At 34.5% G+C, this 24,922-nt stretch overlaps 1 protein-coding gene and 2 long non-coding RNA genes across 3 annotated transcripts in view; 1 reads left to right on the forward strand and 2 right to left on the reverse strand.

Moving 5' to 3' along the window:
- Positions 1-337: 337 nt before the first annotated feature.
- The window catches only part of LOC126890584 (uncharacterized), a 74,495-nt gene continuing 49,910 nt past the window's right edge, over positions 338-24,922 (reverse strand). The window contains exon 3 of the mRNA XM_050659649.1: positions 338-703. Within this exon, the coding sequence (XP_050515606.1) occupies positions 426-703 (278 nt within the window). The 3' untranslated portion in view covers positions 338-425. The remainder of the gene's footprint in view (positions 704-24,922) is intronic.
- On the forward strand, positions 12,661-23,367 carry LOC126890586 (uncharacterized). The gene is made up of 2 exons (XR_007700382.1): positions 12,661-13,499; positions 22,782-23,367. It is a non-coding gene; the product is annotated as an uncharacterized LOC126890586 (long non-coding RNA).
- Positions 22,480-24,278, reverse strand: LOC126890585 (uncharacterized). Its single transcript, XR_007700381.1, has 2 exons — positions 23,927-24,278; positions 22,480-23,529 (listed from the first exon to the last, which is right to left on the reverse strand). It is a non-coding gene; the product is annotated as an uncharacterized LOC126890585 (long non-coding RNA).

Consider the following 24,922-nt stretch of genomic DNA (forward strand, 5'->3'; position numbering starts at 1 on the left):
CCTTAGAATAAATAAAAAGTTTATTTTGAATGAGATATTTAAAATTAAAAATCACACTAAATTTTCTCTTAGATTTTGACCCCTGTAACTTATTAAAATAAACATTATAGAAGTTCTCAGGGGCTTTCAACCCTCACTAGTAACATAATCTTTCATTCTGCGTTTAACATTTTCAAAAATATTTATTAATTTTCTCAGGATTCGAAAAAAACGAATCCCCATTTGAATAGCATTGCAGCCGAAAATACGTACCCTTAATATCATAACCCTTAATATTATATTACCGTTAATATTATATTACTCTTAATATCAAAAACCCAAAATAAAATTACAGCAATATGTAAAAAATTTTATATTAATATTGTATTCACACTGTACCTACCAAACTAAAGTACTAAGTAATAAAAAAAAATTGCATCATAATATTATTGATTTTTGTGATCATTTCCTCCATAATGTATAAGATATCGTGGATAATATGTATTATCATCATATTTAACATATACGTGGTGATTTTCTTTGACACTTGTATCGTAACCAAATGGAGGAATCTTCATGTTTGCTGATCCTATACAACAGTTCGCTACTAGAACTGAGACTAGGATCATCACTTTGTTGTAAGTTGCATCTCCGTAGTGAGTGGAATAATAGGCAATGGGTGAAAATGAAACACCTTGACCAAATTGATATCCTTTGTAAGAACCTGAAAGAAGATAGCTTAACTATGTACAGGATGTTTGGTAATGAATGGACCATAGCTTAACCTTAGATTTCTGAGCTTAAAATAGGTCGACTTAAGCTAATGTACCTTAGTAGGAAAGTTAATATACGAAATACAGGGTGTAAATGTTAAAGATTTATTTTATTTATTTTTGAGTATTTCCGGACAGACAGGGGATAACAACACGAAATTCGCGTTTTTGGGAAGAGAAACCTAAATTCCCCACCAAAAATTATACATTACTCAGAGGTCGCCACATACGTTTTTCAGCGTCATTTAATACGTTAATTTTTTATCCCCCATTCTATATAATTTTGAGATCAAAATTTTTAGTCCACTATTATTTTTACCTTAAAAATGTATACCACATTCATCTCGCTAGACTCAACCATTTTTGAGATAAACGCATTTTAAATATACGGTGCAAAATTCAATTTTTTAAAAAAAAAAAAAGACTAAGTTTTCACTCTAATGGCATATAAAACAACATAATGCTATTCTACATCCCACCAGAATGAAAACAATGGGAACCTTCTCTGGTTACACCTCCGAGGCTTCTACAATTTGCAAGCCGTACAGATGCTGAGACTAAGGAAGATGAGGGAATTGTACAATTTACAATTCACGTCCCATCTGCTCAGCGCGGAAAAGTTCCAACGAGAATGGTTCCCTTCATACTCCACACAGAGTAAATGTAAATCAAAAATGAATAACCATTTTCAATTTCGTTGCAAAACGAAAACACAGCCGAACCATATTCTAGTCCAATCAGAGAGTGCTGCAAGCACCCCTACCGGTTTCGAAACTTATTAGTCTCTCATCAAGAGGCACATATGCTGCTCTCCCTGATCCAACCAAAACAAACCCCAGCGTGCAGTCCCGGATTGCAACGAACGAAATGGCATAGATGCCCTAGCGGCAACTGCTAGCAAAACGACTAAGTTTTCACTCTAATGGCATATAAAACAACATAATGCTATTCTACATCCCACCAGAATGAAAACAATGGGAACCTTCTCTGGTTACACCTCCGAGGCTTCTACAATTTGCAAGCCATACGGATGCTGAGACTAAGGAAGATGAGGGAATTCTACAATTTACAATTCACTTCCCATCTGCTCAGCGCGGTAAAGTTCCAACGAAGGGAACCATTCTCGTTGGAACTTTACCGCGCTGAGCAGATGGGACGTGAATTGTAAATCAGTTCGTTTTCGGTCGTCGATGTGACCAGTTGTGTTTTGTTTTGGTTGTCATCACGACCAACTTACTCAAATTTGTTTAAGTGTTTTTGTTATTGTTTTGGAGTGTTGTGTAACTAAACTCGTTGTAAGTGTTACCAGATTTGTTTGACTATTCTACATTTTGTTTACTTTTTTTACATTCAACGACCCAATTAAATATTGCTTAACCTTGACCACCATGATCTACAATTGTGATATTTGCTTGATTGAATTTTCCGAAAACAACAAATACAAGATACGTTGTCATGGGGACTGTAGACGATATTTTTGTCTCAAGTGTTCTGGTCTCAATAAAACCACCTCAAAAACTCTACTAGATCCAAAAAATGCCCATTTAAAATATTTCTGTACATTATGTGATTCACCTAGCTCAGATGTTTAAATGAAAAAGTAACAAATTTAACAAAAAATCAAATACCACAAGAGAACTTTGACGCCTTACTTCAAGTTACTAAAAAACTCACAGATAATTTACCTGTATTTATAGAGACATATGATTTATTAGCAAAAAATGACGACAAATTAGACTATCTTACAAAAAAAATTGACGAGATTCATAAATTAAATAACTTGTTAAATCCTGAGTATCTTTTAAAATCCATAAGGCAGGTGGAACAAGATATTTTCAATATATCGTCAGTTTTTTTCGGCTGTTCAAATGACACGATTAAAATACAAGTCCAAGATACAAATTCATCTGAGATAAAGTTGGGATTAGAGAGGCTCTCTTCACACATCAGTGAAATATCTAATCAAATGTGTAATCTTTCCAACAAACTACCTACTATACCAACGAAGAAAGAGGTATCGAAGAAAAACATAGTATATGCCACTTCAAGTACCCAAACAGAAGACACCCAGCATTTCGAAACCAGTACATTCAAAAAAACAAAAATTGTAGAAGATAAATGTCACTTTGTCGTCATTAGCAACTTAGCCCCAATATACACACCTATACAAGTAGTTCATTACATTAAAGAGAAGCTAGGTATCAAGGAATTTATAAGATGTTACGCCCTCCTTAAAGATGCCAACTCAGATACTGGCTCCTCATTCAAAATAGGTATTAAGTCTAAAACATCTATTGACTTATTATTTAATAAAGAAATTTGGCCACTGGGTGTAAACGTTAAGTGGTCTACAGAATCCTTATACTCCGAACCAACGACTTCATCTGAGACAGATATAAATCGGAAGAACATCAGAAGCACGGTTAACTTGGAAAATCCAATTACCATTCCAAGTAACAACAAGAATGAAGTTGATACCACAAATATACTGACAGACAAGCAGGCCATTGCAATGTCCAAATCTAAAGATCCTTTCCGTTCTCATATTAATTTCATTAAGAAGGATACTTTAGAACCATCGATAAATATGGATCCTTTGACCCCACCAAGAGTTAGATTGACCAAAAACTCGAATAGTCGATATCTTTTAGCCAGATTAAGGGAACCGGATATCTTGAAGGCCATTAAAATTCATCTTGCTTTTCTACACGACCAACCTGCATCAGTATTTTATGATGGGTATACCAACACAAGTGTTAAACTGTTTCTGGCTTCCGAAGGACTTCCGACTAAGAGTGAAGATCTAAGAAAAATTCTTCTAGAATTAAACGATGCTTATGGAATCGGTGCAGATGAAGTAGACGCTGATCTTGCTGCTTTTAGGTCTTTTCTCTCTTCGGAAAGAATTATTCACCTGCAAAAATCAAGGGAATGTCACCGAAATTATTATTCCACTAGCTCTCCAAGACGAAATTTTTAAATAATACGACGTGTTCTGAGGAACTAGAAACCTCGAATAATTTTAGTGATGACAACTTTAGTATGGTTCTGATTAATATTCGTTCTATAAGAAATAAAACTGACGAATTGTTTTTGTTTCTAGAGATATTAGGATTTCCCCAGATAGTTGCTGTTACAAAACACTGGCTTGCAGTCAACGAGCCTTTTTTTGTAGAGAAATATACCACAATTGCTAGGTATGATCGTCCAAACTCAGCTCATGGAGGCACCCTAATTCTTTCTGCAAACAATGATTTTTCTCTGATAACAAAATATGACTTTTTGTTGAATGAAGCCTTCTTTGAATTTTCCTTAGTTTTTAATAAAAATCTTAATCTTTACATTATTTGCATCTATAGATCACCTGACCCTTCCGTGGAACTATTTTTTCAGAACCTGCTAAATTTGTTAGATGACTTGCCTCACAAGAGCAGAAAAATTCTATGCGGAGACTTCAACATAAATTATGCTGCTGCTTGTGCTACCCAAATGTTCTTGGTCAACATATTTGAATCATATGGTCTCTCAATGCACGTTAATTCTCCTACAAGGACTACAAAAACTACATCTACCATAATTGATTATATTGTCTCCGATTTCTCACCCCTTATTTTTGCTCTACAGTTATTAATGCGGAACTATCGGATCATGAAGCAGTATATACGAAATTTAACATCTTCAGCAAACCCTCCTCGAAAACCCGACGTTTAGGTAAGATTTTTTCCGCTCGGAATTTTCATAAATTTCAAAATTTATGTTTAACTTCTGACTGGCATTTTCCTTCTACGGACGTGGACTATAATTTCAGTGTTTTTTTGGAGAAGCTTGTCTGTATCTTCAATAAGGCATTTCCTTTAATTACGATTAAGCCAAAACGTCGCAAACCCTGGACTACCAAAGGTATCCGCATATCAGCAAAAAATATGCGTTCACTACTTTATATCAAGAAATTTACTACCAACGTATCTGTCACTCAATATATCACCAATTACAGAGTCACATACCTAAAACTCATCAAATCAGCTAAAAAAGCCTACTATCAAAATCGTCTGGGAAGCTCCAAAAGTGTTGCAAAAGAAACTTGGTCCATAATAAACGATCTTCGAAATAAAACCCACGCAGCTCAAACATTTGCCCTTCCAAACCCTGAAAATCTAAACGAATACTTCATTAACGTGAGTAAAAATATAACATCAACTATTCAGTCTCACCAAGATCCCATTTCCTATCTCCCTAATTCAGAAATTGTCTCGAATTCATTCTTTATAAGACCAATCTATAAATCTGAATTGATCCAAACGATCAATAGTATCAAAAGCAAATCATCTTGTAGTACTGATGGACTATCCATAAAAATCTTCTCAAATCTCACAGGTAATGTGTTAGAACTCCTCGTGTCACTAATTAATCATTCCTTTGAAAACGGTAAATTTCCAGAGTGCCTAAAGACAGCCATTATTATTCCTCTTCATAAAGGTGGCGAAAAATCTAATGCCTGCAACTATAGACCTATTGCCCTACTACCGGTACTCCAAAATTATTGAGAGGCTCATAAAAACCCGACTTATGTCCTTTCTCTTTGATAACAATATTTTATCACAAAATCAGTTCGGCTTCTTAACTAATAAATGTACAACTGATGCCATGTTTTCTGTACTTCACGAGGTTTACCAAGCACTAAACAATAATCTTTATACTGCCACTGTTTTCTGTGACTATTCCAAAGCTTTTGATTGTGTAAATCACAACATTTTGATTAAAAAACTTAATTACTATGGAATTCGAGGTATTTCTTTGAATTGGTTCAAATCTTACTTAAATAATAGGAAACAATTGGTTAGAGCAAATGATACTGACTCTAGTCTCAAAAACATTATATGTGGAGTACCACAAGGTTCAGTATTGGGTCCTCTACTTTTCCTGATCTTTATAAATGACATCACTAATTTAAAAATCGATGGAAAATTTTTCTTTTTGCTGATGATACCAGTATCACTTGGAGCAACTCAGCTATTGCAACTCTTCATGCAACTATAACTTCTGATCTTCTTACGATAAGGGCCTGGTCTGACTCTAATTTACTCTCCTTTAACGTGGATAAAACGGTAGCATTATCATATAAAGGTGCTCTTCAACCCCTGCTTGTGAATAGCAGCCAGATCTCTACCGTTGATTCTGTAAAATTTCTTGGTATTCTTTTAGACAGCAACCTCAAATGGTCCCTTCATTTCGATTTGTTAAGTAAGGAACTCGCCTCGGCCTGCTATGCCATAAGATCTGTTTAACTGTTCTAAGATCTGTTCTAAAATAACATTTTTTCTTTATTCGAGTCTCATCTTCGATATGGTCTTCCTTTTTGGGGGTCTAGTACAGCTGCCCAATTTGATGTTATTTTCAAATTACAAAAAAGAGCAATAAGATATCTGTTTGACCTCAGAAGAACAACCCATTGCAGAAGTTACTTTAAAGATCACGAAATTTTAACTCTTCCATCTTTGTATATTTTAGAAACTGTTTGCTTAATTCGTAAACACATGCATGTCTTTCCAGCAAGGCCTCATCATGACTACTCCACCAGAAATTCAACTTCTGATGTCTATTTACCGATCCCGTCTTCTGAGTTAGTAAAGAAATCTATACTATATTCCGCAAAAAAACTATACAACCATCTCCCTTTACAACTCAAATCTGCAACATCCTTTCTCAAGTTCCGTAAAATGACAAAAGCTCATTTATCTAAAAGACCATATTATTCAGTAGAAGAGTTTCTTAATGACTAACTAAGAAATCACAGTAATGTACAAGTAACTAAAGTGTATTATTTGGGTGTCACATACAGCAGCTTAAACTTATTAGTTCCTTTGTTTGTGTTTTATTATATTATGTTGTATGTTCAATTTTGCAATATATAGTAATTTTGCAATATATTGGTTTTTGTTTTTTTACTTCACTTTTTTAACTTGTTTATATTTTTTTTATTGACGATTTATCTAATTTTATAAAATTGTATTTATTATTGTTATGTATATCTTTTTCGTGAATCTATGTTAAGCTTTGTCCATAAAATTGTATAATTTTCAGTGACAATAAAGCATATTTCTCTCTCTCTCTCTCTAAATTGTAGATTCCCTCATCTTCCTTAGTCTCAGCATCCGTATGGCTTGCAAATTGTAGAAGCCTCGGAGGTGTAACCAGAGAAGGTTCCCATTGTTTTCATTCTGGTGGGATGTAGAATAGCATTATGTTGTTTTATATGCCATTAGAGTGAAAACTTAGTCTTTTTGCTAGCAGTTGCCGCTAGGGCATCTATGCCATTTCGTTCGTTGCAATCCGGGACTGCACGCTGGGGTTTGTTTTGGTTGGATCAGGGAGAGCAGCATATGTGCCTCCTGATGAGAGACTAATAAGTTTCGAAACCGGTAGGGGTGCTTGCAGCACTATCTGATTGGACTAGAATATGGTTCGGCTGTGTTTTCGTTTTGCAACGAAATTGAAAATGGTTATTTATTTTTCAATTTTTTGAATTTCATTGTAGTTGCTAAAAACCATTTGACATATCCTTTTCATACTTGGCAACAAGTGTAGGTATTAATACTGTACATCCTACTAAATAAAGTTAAACAAACTTTTCTGACTACTACCAGTGGTGTACGATGAGGGAAAGTGAATGGTTGACCCTTCCCAAATTCTACGCCACTCGCTGAATTGATATTTTAGTTCAATTTTTGGATTGTCCAATACTTTCTATGTAAATAATATACTCTTCATTAGTAACGATGAAGTCATTAGTTTTCGAGATATTTGAAATTAAAACGAAGTGACCATAATACATTAATAAAAATAACTGTGCCGTTTCATTTTAACTTCAAATATCTCGAAAACTAATGACTTTGATCGTTATGAATGAAGAGTGTATTATTTACATACTACAAAAGTATTGGCGAATCTAAAAATTATACTAAAATAGCAGTTCCGTCAGTGGCGTAGCATTTGGGAAAGGTCAACCATTCACCATTCACTTTTACCTCTGGTAGTAGCCAGAACCGATTATTTAACACAACTTAGTAGGGTGTACAATACATACACTTTCTGCTAAGTATGATAAGGATAATATGTCAAGTAATTTTAAAGCACCAGGTACAAATAACAGTTCACAAAGTTCTAAATAAAGAATTAATTTAAAAAAATTATACTTTAAAACTATTTGACATATCCGTGTGATACTTAGCAGAAAGTGTAGGTATTGTAGACCCTACTAAATTATGTTAAATAATCGTTTCCGGCTAGTACCAGAGACGTACGACAGAGGAGAGTGAATGGTTGACCCCAACCAAATTCTAAGTCACTGACGGAACTGCTATTTTATCATAATTTTTAGATTATTCATTACTTTGTATATAAATGTTATACTCTTCACTCGTAACGATAAGGTCATTAGTTTTAAAAGGTAAAAATAAAACGGCACAGTTATTTTGATTAGTGTGTTATGCCCCTTCGTTTTTAACTTCAAATATCTCGAAAACTAATGACTTTATCATTACGAATGAAGAATATATTATTTACATAGTAAGTATTGGAGAATCGAAAAATTGTACTAAAATAGCAATTTCGTCAATGGCGTAGAATTTGGGAAGGGTCAACTATTCACTTTCCCCCGTAGTACGCCACTGGTAGTAGCCAGAAACGTTTGTTTAACATAATTTAGTAGGGTCTACAGTACCTACACTAGCTGCTAAGTATGGCAAGGATATGCCAAATGGTTTTTAGTAGCTACAATGAAATGCAAAAAATTGAATTTTGCATCGTAGATTTAACATGCGTTTATGTCGAAAACGCTTGAGTTAAGTTAGATGAATGTAGTATATATGTTTTAAGTAAAAATAATAGGAGAATTAAAGTTTTGATCTCAAAATAACGTAGAGTGGGGGATAAAAAAATTGAACCTATTAAATGAGCGCCGAAAGATGAATGTGGCCCCCTTTGGGTAATATATAATTTTTGGTGAGTAATTTTTTTTGGTTTCTCGTCCCAAAAAAACCTAACTTAACAAATTTCTTGTTTTTATCCTATGTCTTTTAGGAAATATTCAAAAATAAAGAAAATAAAAGTTTAAATTTGACACCAATCGTCAAGTAACATACCTACATTAAAAACAATCGATACTTTAAAGTACAGAAAAACACTACAACTTACTGTATTTTTGTGGAGCCATCATCATAACTTAAAAAGTTTCACCACATGTAGCAACAAACTACCGAGGTAGGCGGTGTTGTCGAATTTTTCAAATGGGTATATTTGACTGATAAATAGGAAGTCCAATATGCTGCAATATAGGACGCAGCGATGCACAACCCGAATAGTCACCGTGTAATAAATTAGTAAACATTGTCCAGCTGGCTGGACCTATGGACTGAGGAGGTTAACCAAATTTGAATCTTCAGGTTTCGCTTGACAATACTTATTAAGCTTGCTAGCATAAAACAGACGTGTTTCAGGTGCATCTTAGTGCAATTTACTATTTTTGAAAATAACCCTGTATTTCGGTTATTATTTCGGTACTTCGGTATTTCGTACTAAAGGTAAGTTAGTTTAAATCGACTTATTTTAACCTCAGAAATCTAAGGTTAAGCTATGGGTTATTCTTTACCAAACACCCTGTACACTGTATATGTCTAAGTATAATATCTACTGCTTATTATCATGTTCGATTATCACTTCCGCTTTTTCCAGAAGTTTTCACCAACTTTATTTGGATAGGGTTTTAAAGATCAACAAATTTGACAGGCAAATTATAATTTTGAATCAACTATTTTTAATGGGAAATAAGCCACAATTTTACAAAAAAATGATTGATTGAAAAATAGTTGATTACAAAAATGCCACAAGGAAATAGCTTCAGAATATAATTTTGAACAGTGATAACTTATTTATTTACAAAACCTAATCTCTGAACACTTATTAGTACCAATAAAAAGTAAAGTTTTTAGGAATATAAATCAGAGTCTGATCTTTAAATACAGAGTGTTTACACTTTAAATACATCATTCGTATGTCCATCGTGTATGTGCTCTACCTTTGCTTCTTCTGTGTACTCTTGGTCTCCACACTGTAATTTTTTGAGCCATTCCCGTCATTCACTGTCATGCACTGTACGGCAGTAACGTACTGATAGATCCGCGGGCCCTGGTTCCAGTTGGGATGCGGGCCCCCCGCCCAATGAAAACACACGTCGTATATCAAAAGTTTTTAATAAACATTAAATATAAAAAATCATCATACACTAAGTAGCAAAATTAACGCACCACCTTAAAAATGGGACTTTTTGATGTCTCATATTTCCTAAACTTGTTTTCCGATTTAAGCGATTTTTTGATGTTAGCGATATTTTTAACAATATCGCTGTAATAATACTGTTGCTAGACAGGTGAATCGTCATTGTATACCGGGTGGCAAATCAAAATGGTGTTTTTTCTCAAAGTTCGAAACACCCTGTGGAGAATTGTAGCATTTATAAAATACTAACATTAAAAACCAACTATAGCATCACGTTTTCTTCACATTTTGTTTTTTAATTCATTCAGTTTTATTGAAAAATAAAAAAGTTAGGTATTTTAACAACTAGCCATGTTTTTCGTCAATAAATCCTTATTTTTTGCTTAGTTTAATAAGCAAGCCTAAAGTAGGCTATGATAAATTAACAATTTGATAAATGTCAAATTGTTAACAGTCAAAAAATATCTTATTTGTTGTAAAAATTAATAGATTTATTAGTTATGTCTAAGACTACGACAGCGTTTGCCACCTCCTAGAACCTTACAAGAGCTAGAAACAGTAGCTCTCGAGACTTGGAATGATATTATTAAAGACGAACTAGCAAACCTAAGACTCATAATCCAAGGAAAACTATCAGGAAAGAGAAATGTGAGACGTAGGAGGATATCCTGGTTGCGAAATTTAAGGGAGTGGTACGGGTGCAGTTCAATACAATTGTTCAGAGCTGCAGCCAACAAAGTAAAGATGGCTGTGATGGTAGCCAACCTCCGATAGAAGACGGTACTGCAAGAAGAAGAAGAAGAATATTCCGCAGGGTGTTCCGAACTTTCAGAAAAAAAAACACAGTATGATTGGTACACCCGATATACAATGACAACTTACCTGTCTAGCAACAATATTATTAGAGGGATATTGTTAAAGAATAAAGCTATAACATATGACAGCCTTCATTACTGTTTAAAATTTCACTATCTTTATTTTTTTTCAACTGTCCCTGCAAAATTTATGATTCTTTCTTTGATATTAGGTATTATTTTAAAATGCTACCTCTGAGGTTCTGCTTCTATCTTTATATCTTTGACTCTCTAGTTATGTAATAAAATTTACAATTATGTCAAAATTCGATTTTATTTAGGACAGTTAATTCTGAGCAGAATTTTCACTAAAAATTTATTGACATTTAAAGGGCATTTTGCTGTAAAGAGGATTTACAAACGAATTTACTATACGTAGCTACCTGTTGGCCCTATTCTACTGATAAACAGTTCCAGTAGTGGCAGCACGCAAAATAGAATTATATTTTAGTGACGCCACGTTGCCTAGCAACCGTCGATTCTTCCATTGTGAAATTCGATTTTGTGACGTCAGCAAAATAGAATTCTATTTGGCGTGCTCTCACCCCTGATGGGTTTTCCCAAACAATAAAACTTGTAATAAAGCCATTTAGTAGATACATACTTGGAATAATGTAATAAAGTTATTTAGTAGATACCCCAAGAATGTGTGTGTGTGTTTTGTTTTATGGCACTGGAACTAAGCCAATTAGCCAGAACAAGTGTGTAAAAGTTATAAGGAAAATGCTTCAGGTAAGTATTAAATTTCACATAATGTGTATCTTATATTATATCTTATATTTAATGAACAACACATATTATTGTACATAATACTCAATATAATATTAATGATTATCCTTATAATGTAACTGTATTTTTTTTTAATATTATTATTTTTTTTAATATAGGTACGTATTGTTTTTTTTATTTATTTTTTTTTATCTTTATTGTTTACTTTTTAATTATTTTTTTTCCAATCAATAAATTTGTTAGTTATCACAAAGGAGATTTAGAAGGAGTGCTAATTTGCCGAAGGGTCGTCTCGGCGGGGTATTGTAACACGGGGGAAGGGACCCCTGGAATGGATACAAAAGAGTAGGATTTATGTTAGTGTGCTTATAATTTAAATTTACATTTAACCGTATGTTCATAAATAACCTCATATACTCGTATATCCTCAGTTGTAGGTAAGCTCGACAAGTTAAAAGGTGTGTCTATTTTTAATTTATATAGATTATTAAGTAGTGTAGAGATCTCCTGTTGAATAGACGGGCATTCTAATATAATATGTTCTAAACTACCATGTTTTCCGCATTCGCAATAATCTACGTTATGGATACCTAAACGGTGTTTATATTCCGGACACATTGCATGGTTACTTCTGATTCGTGAAATTGTTTTTATAAAATTTCTATTTTGTACATTAAAAAACCATGGTTTTGTTTTTATTTTTGGAAGCAACAATTTAAACTTTTTCCCAGAGTTGGATTTTTCGTATTTTTCTTGCCATTTAGTTTTCATAGTTATTAACATTTGGCTTACGTGATTGTTCAAAGGTAGCTTCATGTTAATCATCTCCCCCTCTGTAGTAGCTCTTTTTGCTAATCTATCTGCTATCTCATTATATTCTATCCCACAATTACTTTTCACCCAGGATAATGTAATTATCTTTCCATTTTTATTTAACTTTGTAAGTACTGACTTCATATACATCTTTCATTAAATCGTCATACTGGTCACAGTTTTTCGATTTCTTTCTAACGCATTAAATTGTATGTGACAGAAAAATAGGCACATTGTAACCCAATACTCTGGGTATTGGGATTTGGAAGAAAAAGAGCTGATGAAAGAGGGGGAAAAGAGAAGAGAAGAGGGTTAAGATACTAATGGAGAGTGGCTTAGCTCAGACGAACAAATCAAAGAGGCAGAGAGACACTATATCTCAAGTGAGGACTCGGGCTAGCTTCAGTGCACTAAATATTGGCTTTAAAATATACAAACAGAGATATGGGATAATGAAGGGGTAGAAACAAGGAAGAAAATGAGACTGGTTAATGCGAGAAGGGAACGCAACGAGATAAGAACGCTGGAGACAGAATAATATGAAGATACGACAAGGAAAGAAGAAGAAAAAGGGCGCCAACTCGAACGAACAGCTCAGATTTCTGAACCGAGGATTTGAAAAGTTCGAGATTTTTTGAAATAAAGAAAAACAGAATAAACGACCAATAAATAAATGACAGTGATACAATGACCTGAAATACAAAAAAAAATATTCACTATTTACCTTGTTCTGCTATATTATCAACTGGTGATACGAGACTGAAATAAAAATCAACCTTACTAAGAACAAATATATTTATAATATTTCACAACTTACAATGTATCCATGATACTTATAAAACATGTGAGATAAACAATAGTGGTGGAGTTGAGAAAAATAACAATCCAGAACCCAAAGGGTTACGCCAAGTAAATTACCACCGCTATTGCGCAATATAAAAATATCAATAACGAAAACCAGGTCAGTGTCCGTAAGCGTAGCAAAATCCTATACTATGGTTAGTATACTAATATTAATTGATCCTAGACTAGATAAGGTATAGTTAATACTAGAACAACTAATGGTTACACAAAAAAAGTTTAATACCTTATCTAGCAGAGACTTAAAGGGTGACGTACTCACCAATCGAACTATTAAGTGTCCGAAACAATCGAAATACCAGATCTATGTCTAAGTACTATACCTAAGTAAACATAGATGCTGGAAGCTATATAAAACTAACAAAATGAGTTTGGTTAAAGACTTATCCAGAAATATTATTTAAAACCTATCGACAATCTTTATATATGTCTTAATTCCCCTTTCCCTTATCAATTAATTTATTTTATTTGAATATTTATTTATTATTTACCATTACCTAGCTTTATTTAAAATCCTACTTCAAAAACCTATGTATATAGTGTAGTATAGGTACCTGTTATATGCATATAAACAGTTTACACAAATTTATTACTGTAGAGTAAAAACCAAAATATTTATAGGTATGAATTGAAATAAAGAAAAAAAAACTCTTATCTTTTGCAACTCCTGGGTATATTCATAGGAAGGTCCACTAGATTTGGGAAATCTCTGGGCACTATAACATCTGTGTGGAGCGGTCTGAAGTTGAGAGGTTCTGTGGATGTATTTGGTGAAACGGGTCGGTAATGGTTTATGATGTCCTACTATTAGTTATATAAAGTATGTTTATCCATTTATTTATCCATAAAAAAAATCCAATTAAGTATCCAAATTAGTTATATAAGGTATATTTAACCATAAAAAAATCCAGCTAAGTATCCATATTATGGGTGGAATGGAAATATGATGTAGAATGTAAAACGAACCTAAAAATACACATTTAAGACCTCTAGCCACTCTCTATAATGCAATTACATCCATTTCCCCGGACCCAAACAAAGCATTGCTGTCCCAAACAAGTAAACATTAGGTTATGTCCCGTCAAACTTGTCAATCTGATCAATGTCCCTTTCTGACATTTTCGCAGCTGCGCGTTTATAGAATGGTCTACACACTTACCAGTTTTTCAAATGGATTCATAAAAACCCAAAAAAAACCAATATGAATGCCACACCTTATACGCACTAATAATAAAAAAAATATCAAAGCACTCTCCTAACAGGACATAAAAACATGATTAAATGTTGGGTTACGATGAAACGGTAGCAATATGTATATGTACATATATCAGAACAGAAGGATAAATAATTTGATTTCGCTTACCCTGGGATCTCTGATACGTGACCACGTGGTATAATTTATGTTATAATTTCTTGAATTCTTGTTTTTTTGTTATTTGGAGATTGTCTGTTGAGTTTCCTGATGTTTAGTTTACTGGTGGTATGTAATATATTTAATTTCAGTCCATTATTTTCCCAGAGTTCGTCTACAAATAGCAACAGCTCACGTATCAGAGCGGATGTTCTTTAACCAACTGATTTTACTATTACGAGTTTCGCTTATCTCTCCGTCCCGTTGGTCGTTCGGCCTGCGCCGACACGTCGAAGCGTTAGGGAGTTATAAAGATACATAGGCGCATCAAATAAAACACTTACGGGGTAGCAATAAATGCTACATTCTCCCCTATCTTCAGTAAAAAAAAGGAAAACTTCCAGAAGTTTCCTTTTTTTTTTTCTTCAGGGATGACATGATGTTAATTTTACCACCTAAACCATTGGCAAAGGAGAGACCGGACCGAAATCAATGACGCAGTAAGAGAGAGATAGAGAATACGCGAGATACATTGAATTACGTTTTTCATAAGACATAACAGAGAGGGGATGTGTAACTGACCAGAGTTATCAAACGAGATAATGTAATTTAATTTAGTAGGACTACAGGTTAAGAAAGGAAGAAGATACAAAAAGAAAAAAAAATAAATTACATCTTAATCACCTACGTTTTAACTACAATACTATAATCTTATAGAGAAAGTTAACTATTTACACTACTTATCATCCATTCTCAAGTGTTAGTATAAACCTCATTAAAACTACATTATGGTTGTATATTAACAACCCTTTAAAATACTACTACCAAGAACCATTTACAACAACTAACCTAAAACGAATCCTATCAATATACCCAACAATGACACCAGAATGACCAGATTCTATTAATCACCCAAGAGTTCACTGAGGGCCTAATTTATTAGGACTAGTTAAAACTATATTACTAGAAACCTAAACATATAAGATGTGGTTCTGGATATCAAGAACATAGAAAATTCAAGGTAAAAATAATCCATAACATCTCTACTAGCTTTCATAGCAGTAGGAAGACATAATAAGGTAAAGACCCTAGCAATGCCACTATACTCATGGTATAGGGTATGCAAAAAGGTAAAGATACTGGCAAGCCCGCATCTACTCTTGGTAGAGGGTCTGCACAAAGGTAAAAGACATTAAATGTCCTAATTGTAATACCTAAACTGTACTATTTACGTGGTCCAATTCCACACTCACGACAAAGACAGTGAAGGACAGATTCTTAGGACTCTATACACAAGATAAAGGTAAGAGGTATACTCAATCAAGATATAGATAAGTGACAAACTCATCAAGGTAAAGGTACAACATGAACCCAAGATAAAGGTAAAGATAACGTCAATTCAGGTAAAGATAACGATAAACTCACATCTACCTTTTCATATTTAAGGCAGAAGAACATCTACTAGCATAATGCTCATTAGAGAGACAAATAAGGTAACTCACATACTCACATCCAAGCAGGTGGTGGAGAGAGAGGTAAACAACTTCAGGTAATGAGGTATATTAAACTCGAATCGTTTAAAATAAATAATAGTATAGGAGATGACATCGAAGTCAAATGGACTTACTTACTGCCGAATATTAGAACGATCCAATTCTAAATGACACATTCTAATTTCAGCCTAAGAGACACTCAAGGAACAACTGATAGGTATTAATATATTTCTGAGCCAAGTGGAGTGCACAAGTCCAGGGTGATCAATCCTGAACCCACGCTAAAACCCTGACACAGTTAAGTGACTATATAAGTTTTATGGCCATGGTTCGCGACCCATGCAAAACCATAAATCAAAAGAGTATTAAAAAAAACAACATTCCCTAACTATCCCTGTAAATACCTATTCAACCAAGAACTCAAGATGGGGAAAATTCCCATTATCCATCCTGTACTCCTATGATAAATACTTTGTTCTTTTAAGAGACAGCTAACAATAAAATGACCGAGTTAGTAACCGGGCTTTAGTGACCGAGCTACTAAACAATATTAAGATAAGATAAAAATTTAAAAAAAAATGGATGGCAAAGACATATGTTGGCCAGGCAAACAAAACAGGTAAATAGATCTTAAATAAACAAACTGGTCCCTTACACGTTAATCTTCGTCTGAAGATGAATAGTCTAAATTATCAACCAAGTTATGTGGACCTACTGTCTTATCCTCGAGTAGGTCTTTAATATGAAACCTTCCCAGTTTCTTACCAGTAGAAGTTTCCTTTAACTCATAAATTAAAGGAGAAATAACTTTAATGACAGTACAAGGTATGTATTTTTGACACAGCTTGGCAGATTGGAAATTCACTTTATCAGATTTGACAAAATTTTTCTTTAAAACGGAATCTCCAACCCTGAAAGATAAGGCTCGCTTTCTCAGGTTATAATGGCACTTATTTCTGTCATAAGATGCCTTTAAACGTTTTCGAACATCAACATAAATATCAGGAAGATTCTGAATGTCTTCTAAGCGGTGTAACTTATCTGATATAGTAGGAAAATTTGTGTCATTTTCTGAGATTTTACCAAAATAATCACCAGAGAGAGGAACATGACGACCAAACATTAAATAAGATGGAGGACATTTGGTTACTTCGTGAGATGAAGTCCTGATCGCTTGTACTATAGAGTGGATATGGGTATCCCAAGCTCTCTGATCAGGAAATGAATAAGATCTTAAAGCAGTCACGATTGATTTATTAACTCTTTCCGTATGATTAACTTGTGGATGATAATTTGCATTGTACCAGATCTTTTGTACATTATATTTTGTCATGAGATCACGAAAAGCCTTAGCTGTGAACTGGGGTCCATTGTCGCATGACACGATCTGTGGGACTCCATAAATCAGGAAAACTTCATTCTCCAGATACTTAATAATAGATGAAGTAGTTGCCTTAGGCATGGTATGAACCAAAGGGAATTTGGTAAAGTAATCAACAACTACTAAAGCATATTGCGAACCTTTATATGATCTAGGATAAGGACCAATGAGATCTAAAGAGACAAGTTGAAAAGGAAAATCAATCCGTCGATAACTACCCATTAAACCTGGTTGAGGAAGATTTGTCGACTTACACGTAGCACAAATTTTGCATCGAGCGATATAGCCACGAATAGTCTGGCGCATCTTCGGCCAGTAATAAAGTTCGGATATACGACGAAAAGTTTTGTAAAAACCAAAATGAGCTGCAGTAGGATGGTCATGAAAAGTGGCCAAAACCTCTGCTCTATTAGGAGTTGGAACTACTATCTTCCACTCCGACATTCCAGTAAGGGCATCCATAGAACTTAGCACATGTTTATACAAAACACCATGCTCAACTTTAAAATCAGGAAATTTGCCTGGTACATTCTGTACATCATACAACATTTTTTTATACCAATCATCTGGTTGTAACGAAGATAAGTCTAACAAATTAATATCAAATGTCCTAGAAAGTGCATCAGCGACTACGACGCCTGCAGCCTTGCGATGAACGATTTTATAATCGTATTGTGCCAAGTTTAAAATCCACCTAGCCAAACGAGGAGATGGGTTCTTCATGCTTTGTAACCACACCAGACTACTATGGTCAGTTATGACTGTAAAAGAACGACCCTCAAGAAAATATCTGAAATGTTCTATGCCCGTAATTATAGCTAACAACTCTTTTTCAGTTGTAGTATAATTTTTCTGGGCTTTATTTAATTTCCTGATTGTGTAAGCTATAGGGTGTTCTTCTCCATCAACGATTTGATACAGTACACCTCCAGATGCGGTGTTTGAACAATCTGTCATCAAATAAAAAGGTTTATTAAAGTCTGGGGCTACCATAACTGGGGAATTTGTGAGAGCCTCCTTGATTTTAATGAAAGCTTCATTAGCTTCAGGAGTCCACACAATATTTTGTCCCTTTTTCCTATTTTGAAGCAAATCAGTGATAGGGGACAACAAGGTAGAATAAGACTTAACGAACTTCTTATAATAACCCACCATTCCTAACAATCTACGGACCTGAGTGGTATTTTTAGGCACAGGAAAATCACGAATAGCTGACACTTTGTCAGGGTCAGTATGAAGGCCATGTGAATCAACAACATATCCTAAAAACTTAATCGAGTCACGACAAAAGCTGCTTTTGTCTAAGTTAATCGTCAAATTTGCATCTTTGAGACGCTGAAACAACTGTTGCAATACAGAGATATGAGTGTCGAAATCAGGAGTAATGACTAGAATATCATCAAGGTAATATTGACAATAGGGATCTAAAGCAGGACCTATTACCAAATCCATTAATCTACACATAGTCTGGGGAGCAGACACCAGACCAAAAGGCATTGTAGTAAACTGGTACAATCCTTTGCCACTTACTGCAAAGGCAGTAAGCTTCTTACTCTCTTCGCTTAATGGAATCTGTAGAAATGCCTTCTTTAGGTCAATGGATGAAATGTATTTAGCATTTTGTAGCTTAGTGAGGATGATATCTATACGAGGTATAGGATAGGCATCCCTATTCATCGTAATGCTGTTAAGTTTACGTCCGTCGAAACAGACACGAAAAGTCCCATCCTTCTTCTTTGTTAACCATAAGGGGCTACAAAAGCTGGACGAAGACTGCTCGATAATACCAAGCTTAAGCATTTCATCCACCTCCTTTACCAAGCTTTCATGCCAGGCTTGAGGCAAGGGATATTGGTATTGCCTGAAGGGCTTAGACGAACCCACTTCAATGTGGTGTTCGATGAGGTGAGTTCTACCTAACTGATTCTTCGAAGAGATAGAAGAGAATGATTTGATAACATTATCCAACTGTTCTAACTCCTGAGCATTAAGTTTACTCATATCTTTAACTGCATTCACACAAGAGACATTAAAAGAGGACACAGATAAGGAAAATTCAGTAAAATTTAATTCACTATTAAACGTTCTCAGAAAATCCATCCCTAGGATAACTGAATTCTTAACAGAAGGTATAACAAAAAATGTAACCATCCTTGTACACGAACTAACAGAAATCTCAGTTGTAAACTGACCTAAAATCGGTTGAACTTGACCATCTGCTGTAGTCACCTGCAAACTCTTATCCATTCCTATCTTAACATTAGAATTCTGGAGAAATTCCAGACCTAAAGAACCCAAATAGAGATATTGGACCCTGTGTCCAGCAAAGCTAAACAAGAATGTCCCAAGATAGAGATTTCAAGGTACGGACGATTATCCTTGGTTTTACGGACTAACAATGAATTTATGTCAACATCAATAAGTGAAGGTAAAGGATTACTTGGAGAAACTACAGAAGAATCACACTGTACATAATCGACTAACGTTGTCCTCTTTTCGGTTGGTGTTTGCCGTTCTGAGGTCGTTTGTCTTTCGATAGAGGGTGAGATGGTTGACTTGTCGAAGCTTGTGCTTCCAGGCTCGAGAAACCAGTTCCTTGGTTTTGAGGATTTTCGGTAGTATTCCCTGTATCTTGATGAGGGGCGGCTGCCAGGGACGATCCACCCCTTCTCTCGTTTCCCGAACAGAATTGGCATTCGAATTTACGGACCCCTTGACGTCCACATCCATAGCAAAACCGAATTCTAGGCTCAGGACAGTCGTAGTACCCGTGTCCTTGCTGACGACAGTTCCAACAGATAATCTTCGAATTAAAGGTAGATACGTTACCAGACCGAGAATAATTTTGCCTACCAGAATAGGATGATTCATGATTTTTAAAATTAGAACGGCTAGGGACACTAGATGCAGTGTCAGAAGACCATGACAAAACTTCTTCCAATTTCTTACATTTTTGAGTAAGATCCGCAATAGAAGAAATGTCTGTAAGTGCCAGACTGGAATGATACGCTGGCAACAAATTTCTGTTAATGATCCGGACAATATGAGATTCAGAGAGAGGAGTCTCCAGACGTTTACACAGACTAACAATCTCGTTAATAAATATGGTAACTTTCTCCTGTGGAGCTTGTTTGCGGGATTTAATTTCGTCCAAAAGGCTGTCTTCATAATTGTAAGGAAGAAAATCTGACCTAAGTTTGGCAACTAACTGTTGCCATGAAGCAAAACTACCTCGGTTATTGAGGTACCAAGTAAAGGCTGAATCCTTAAACAAGTCTCCTGCCGATGAAAAGCATTCATCCTCGCTGTTGCCACGCGCTAGACGCAAACATTCTACTTTCTCCAAGAAGCTAACTACATTTTCATCAGAACCACCAGAAAAACGTACACCCCATTTATGAATAGGAGCCGACCTAATAAAAGGAAATGAATTTACCGAGACACTAGCGTTATGAGGAGTGGAGTGAGCCTGTGGAGTTACTTTAAACTCAAGTTCTCCTTCCAGATTAAGAATCTTGAAGTTAAGAGACTTCTTGATGGCATCCTCTTCATCGGTCGCTGACTCTAACAAATGAACCCTACCTGAAACATGACCTAAACGGGAAGTCAAACGACCATATAACACATCATTATGGGAGCCAACAAAAGAGCTAATTTGGGCCTTGAGATCTGCAATAGTGACTTCTATTTCACGGACCTCATCATCAAACTTTAGGTGGAAAGCTGACAGAACAGCATGACTCCGATTTGCTGAAGCTTGCTTTAAGGCACCTCTCAACAAGACTACTTTAGCCTCATCCGTAGTTAACGATGGGTCGGTCAGCTGACGAATTTTTAATTCATAATCCAATTCAGGAGTTAGCAGATGCTCTACCTTAAAAGATGCCATTTTATGCAACTGGAGAATACACTTGAGAATGCGATATAAAAGTAGGCAAAGTTCAACTTACTCTCTATCCTCAAGCTAATGTTCACTATGAATGGTTTTACCAACAATGCTTATTTGTTCGGTCCAGCCGCTAATCCTGATGCAATTCACTGCTGTAACTCCAAAGAAACCTAAAATTTTAAGAGAATGTTACTTCAAGGTAGTGAAGTGAGCTATTTGGATGCTACGAACTTTTATAACGATGACGTTATTGATGTTAAGGTATTTAGAATTTTAAAATTTAAATTTACTTTAATTATTTTTAGTCCAAAATAGATCTCTAGTTAATAAAAAAAAACAAAGCAATTTATTCAGTCTATCCAGTATATAGCAAAACAAGTTTATTTAATATCTATAATAGATATAAAATAATGTGCAAAGCAAGTTGAAGTAGAAAAATAAATGTTAAAATACAACTACCCCAGAGAAAACCAAAAGTTCAAGGAGATATTTTTAAAGCCAGAAGTGCAAAAGAAGCCACACGTTGGGTCAGAGCCAATTTGTAACCCAATACTCTGGGTATTGGGATTTGGAAGAAAAAGAGCTGATGAAAGAGGGGGAAAAGAGAAGAGAAGAGGGTTAAGATACTAATGGAGAGTGGCTTAGCTCAGACGAACAAATCAAAGAGGCAGAGAGACACTATATCTCAAGTGAGGACTCGGGCTAGCTTCAGTGCACTAAATATTGGCTTTAAAATATACAAACAGAGATATGGGATAATGAAGGGGTAGAAACAAGGAAGAAAATGAGACTGGTTAATGCGAGAAGGGAACGCAACGAGATAAGAACGCTGGAGATAGAATAATATGAAGATACGACAAGGAAAGAAGAAGAAAAAGGGCGCCAACTCGAACGAACAGCTCAGATTTCTGAACCGAGGATTTGAAAAGTTCGAGATTTTTTGAAATAAAGAAAAACAGAATAAACGACCAATAAATAAATGACAGTGATACAATGACCTGAAATACAAAAAAAAATATTCACTATTTACCTTGTTCTGCTATATTATCAACTGGTGATACGAGACTGAAATAAAAATCAACCTTACTAAGAACAAATATATTTATAATATTTCACAACTTACAATGTATCCATGATACTTATAAAACATGTGAGATAAACAATAGTGGTGGAGTTGAGAAAAATAACAATCCAGAACCCAAAGGGTTACGCCAAGTAAATTACCACCGCTATTGCGCAATATAAAAATATCAATAACGAAAACCAGGTCAGTGTCCGTAAGCGTAGCAAAATCCTATACTATGGTTAGTATACTAATATTAATTGATCCTAGACTAGATAAGGTATAGTTAATACTAGAACAACTAATGGTTACACAAAAAAAGTTTAATACCTTATCTAGCAGAGACTTAAAGGGTGACGTACTCACCAATCGAACTATTAAGTGTCCGAAACAATCGAAATACCAGATCTATGTCTAAGTACTATACCTAAGTAAACATAGATGCTGGAAGCTATATAAAACTAACAAAATGAGTTTGGTTAAAGACTTATCCAGAAATATTATTTAAAACCTATCGACAATCTTTATATATGTCTTAATTCCCCTTTCCCTTATCAATTAATTTATTTTATTTGAATATTTATTTATTATTTACCATTACCTAGCTTTATTTAAAATCCTACTTCAAAAACCTATGTATATAGTGTAGTATAGGTACCTGTTATATGCATATAAACAGTTTACACAAATTTATTACTGTAGAGTAAAAACCAAAATATTTATAGGTATGAATTGAAATAAAGAAAAAAAACTCTTATCTTTTGCAACTCCTGGGTATATTCATAGGAAGGTCAACTAGATTTGGGAAATCTCTGGGCACTATAACATCTGTGTGGAGCGGTCTGAAGTTGAGAGGTTCTGTGGATGTATTTGGTGAAACGGGTCGGTAATGGTTTATGATGTCCTACTATTAGTTATATAAAGTATGTTTATCCATTTATTTATCCATAAAAAAAAATCCAATTAAGTATCCAAATTAGTTATATAAGGTATATTTAACCATAAAAAAATCCAGCTAAGTATCCATATTATGGGTGGAATGGAAATATGATGTAGAATGTAAAACGAACCTAAAAATACACATTTAAGACCTCTAGCCACTCTCTATAATGCAATTACATCCATTTCCCCGGACCCAAACAAAGCATTGCTGTCCCAAACAAGTAAACATTAGGTTATGTCCCGTCAAACTTGTCAATCTGATCAATGTCCCTTTCTGACATTTTCGCAGCTGCGCGTTTATAGAATGGTCTACACACTTACCAGTTTTTCAAATGGATTCATAAAAACCCAAAAATAACCAATATGAATGCCACACCTTATACGCACTAATAATAAAAAAAATATCAAAGCACTCTCCTAACAGGACATAAAAACATGATTAAATGTTGGGTTACGATGAAACGGTAGCAATATGTATATGTACATATATCAGAACAGAAGGATAAATAATTTGATTTCGCTTACCCTGGGATCTCTGATACGTGACCACGTGGTATAATTTATGTTATAATTTCTTGAATTCTTGTTTTTTTGTTACTTTGGAGATTGTCTGTTGAGTTTCCTGATGTTTAGTTTACTGGTGGTATGTAATATATTTAATTTCAGTCCATTATTTTCCCAGAGTTCGTCTACAAATAGCAACAGCTCACGTATCAGAGCGGATGTTCTTTAACCAACTGATTTTACTATTACGAGTTTCGCTTATCTCTCCGTCCCGTTGGTCGTTCGGCCTGCGCCGACACGTCGAAGCGTTAGGGAGTTATAAAGATACATAGGCGCATCAAATAAAACACTTACGGGGTAGCAATAAATGCTACAACATCGGTGATTACATTTCGTCGGTGACATTTTTATAACATTTATTCTAGTTATTCTAGTTGTCGATAGATGGCGCCATAATAAAAAAATATTTTTTTTTAATTAGATAATAATATTACAAATATAATCTGTATAATTTATAAGACTATACAAATCAAAGAAAATACCATTTTATAAATACAAGAAACACATTTGATTTGTTTTTATTCCAAATTGAAAATAAAATGTGAAAACTGTCAGATTTAACTAAAATGTCATGTTAGAATAAATGTCATAAATGTGTATTATTGTGGTATTATAATATCACCCTGTACAAAATATGTTTAAAACTCATTCAAAGTCATTAATCCATGTAGTATCTGTTCTTGTATCAATAACCGCAAGTAACATTGAATTGTCATGTTTTGTTATTATTTAAATGTGTATATAAACATTAACTCGGTGGAGAAAGATTATTGTACTCAGTATTTAATTAATGTAAGGTAGGTCGCTACTGATATATGTAAACAGATTGTTATGGTTAGTCATTGATGGAGTTGAGTGTAAATAATATAATGTATTTGAACTAAGAAGAGAGTTTTAATTAATTACGACCTAGAAGAGAGTAACATCACACTATTTAATACATGGCTGATCCTGCAG

Source organism: Diabrotica virgifera, chromosome 8 (genome assembly GCF_917563875.1).
Source record: "Diabrotica virgifera virgifera chromosome 8, PGI_DIABVI_V3a".
NCBI lineage: Eukaryota > Metazoa > Arthropoda > Insecta > Coleoptera > Chrysomelidae > Diabrotica > Diabrotica virgifera.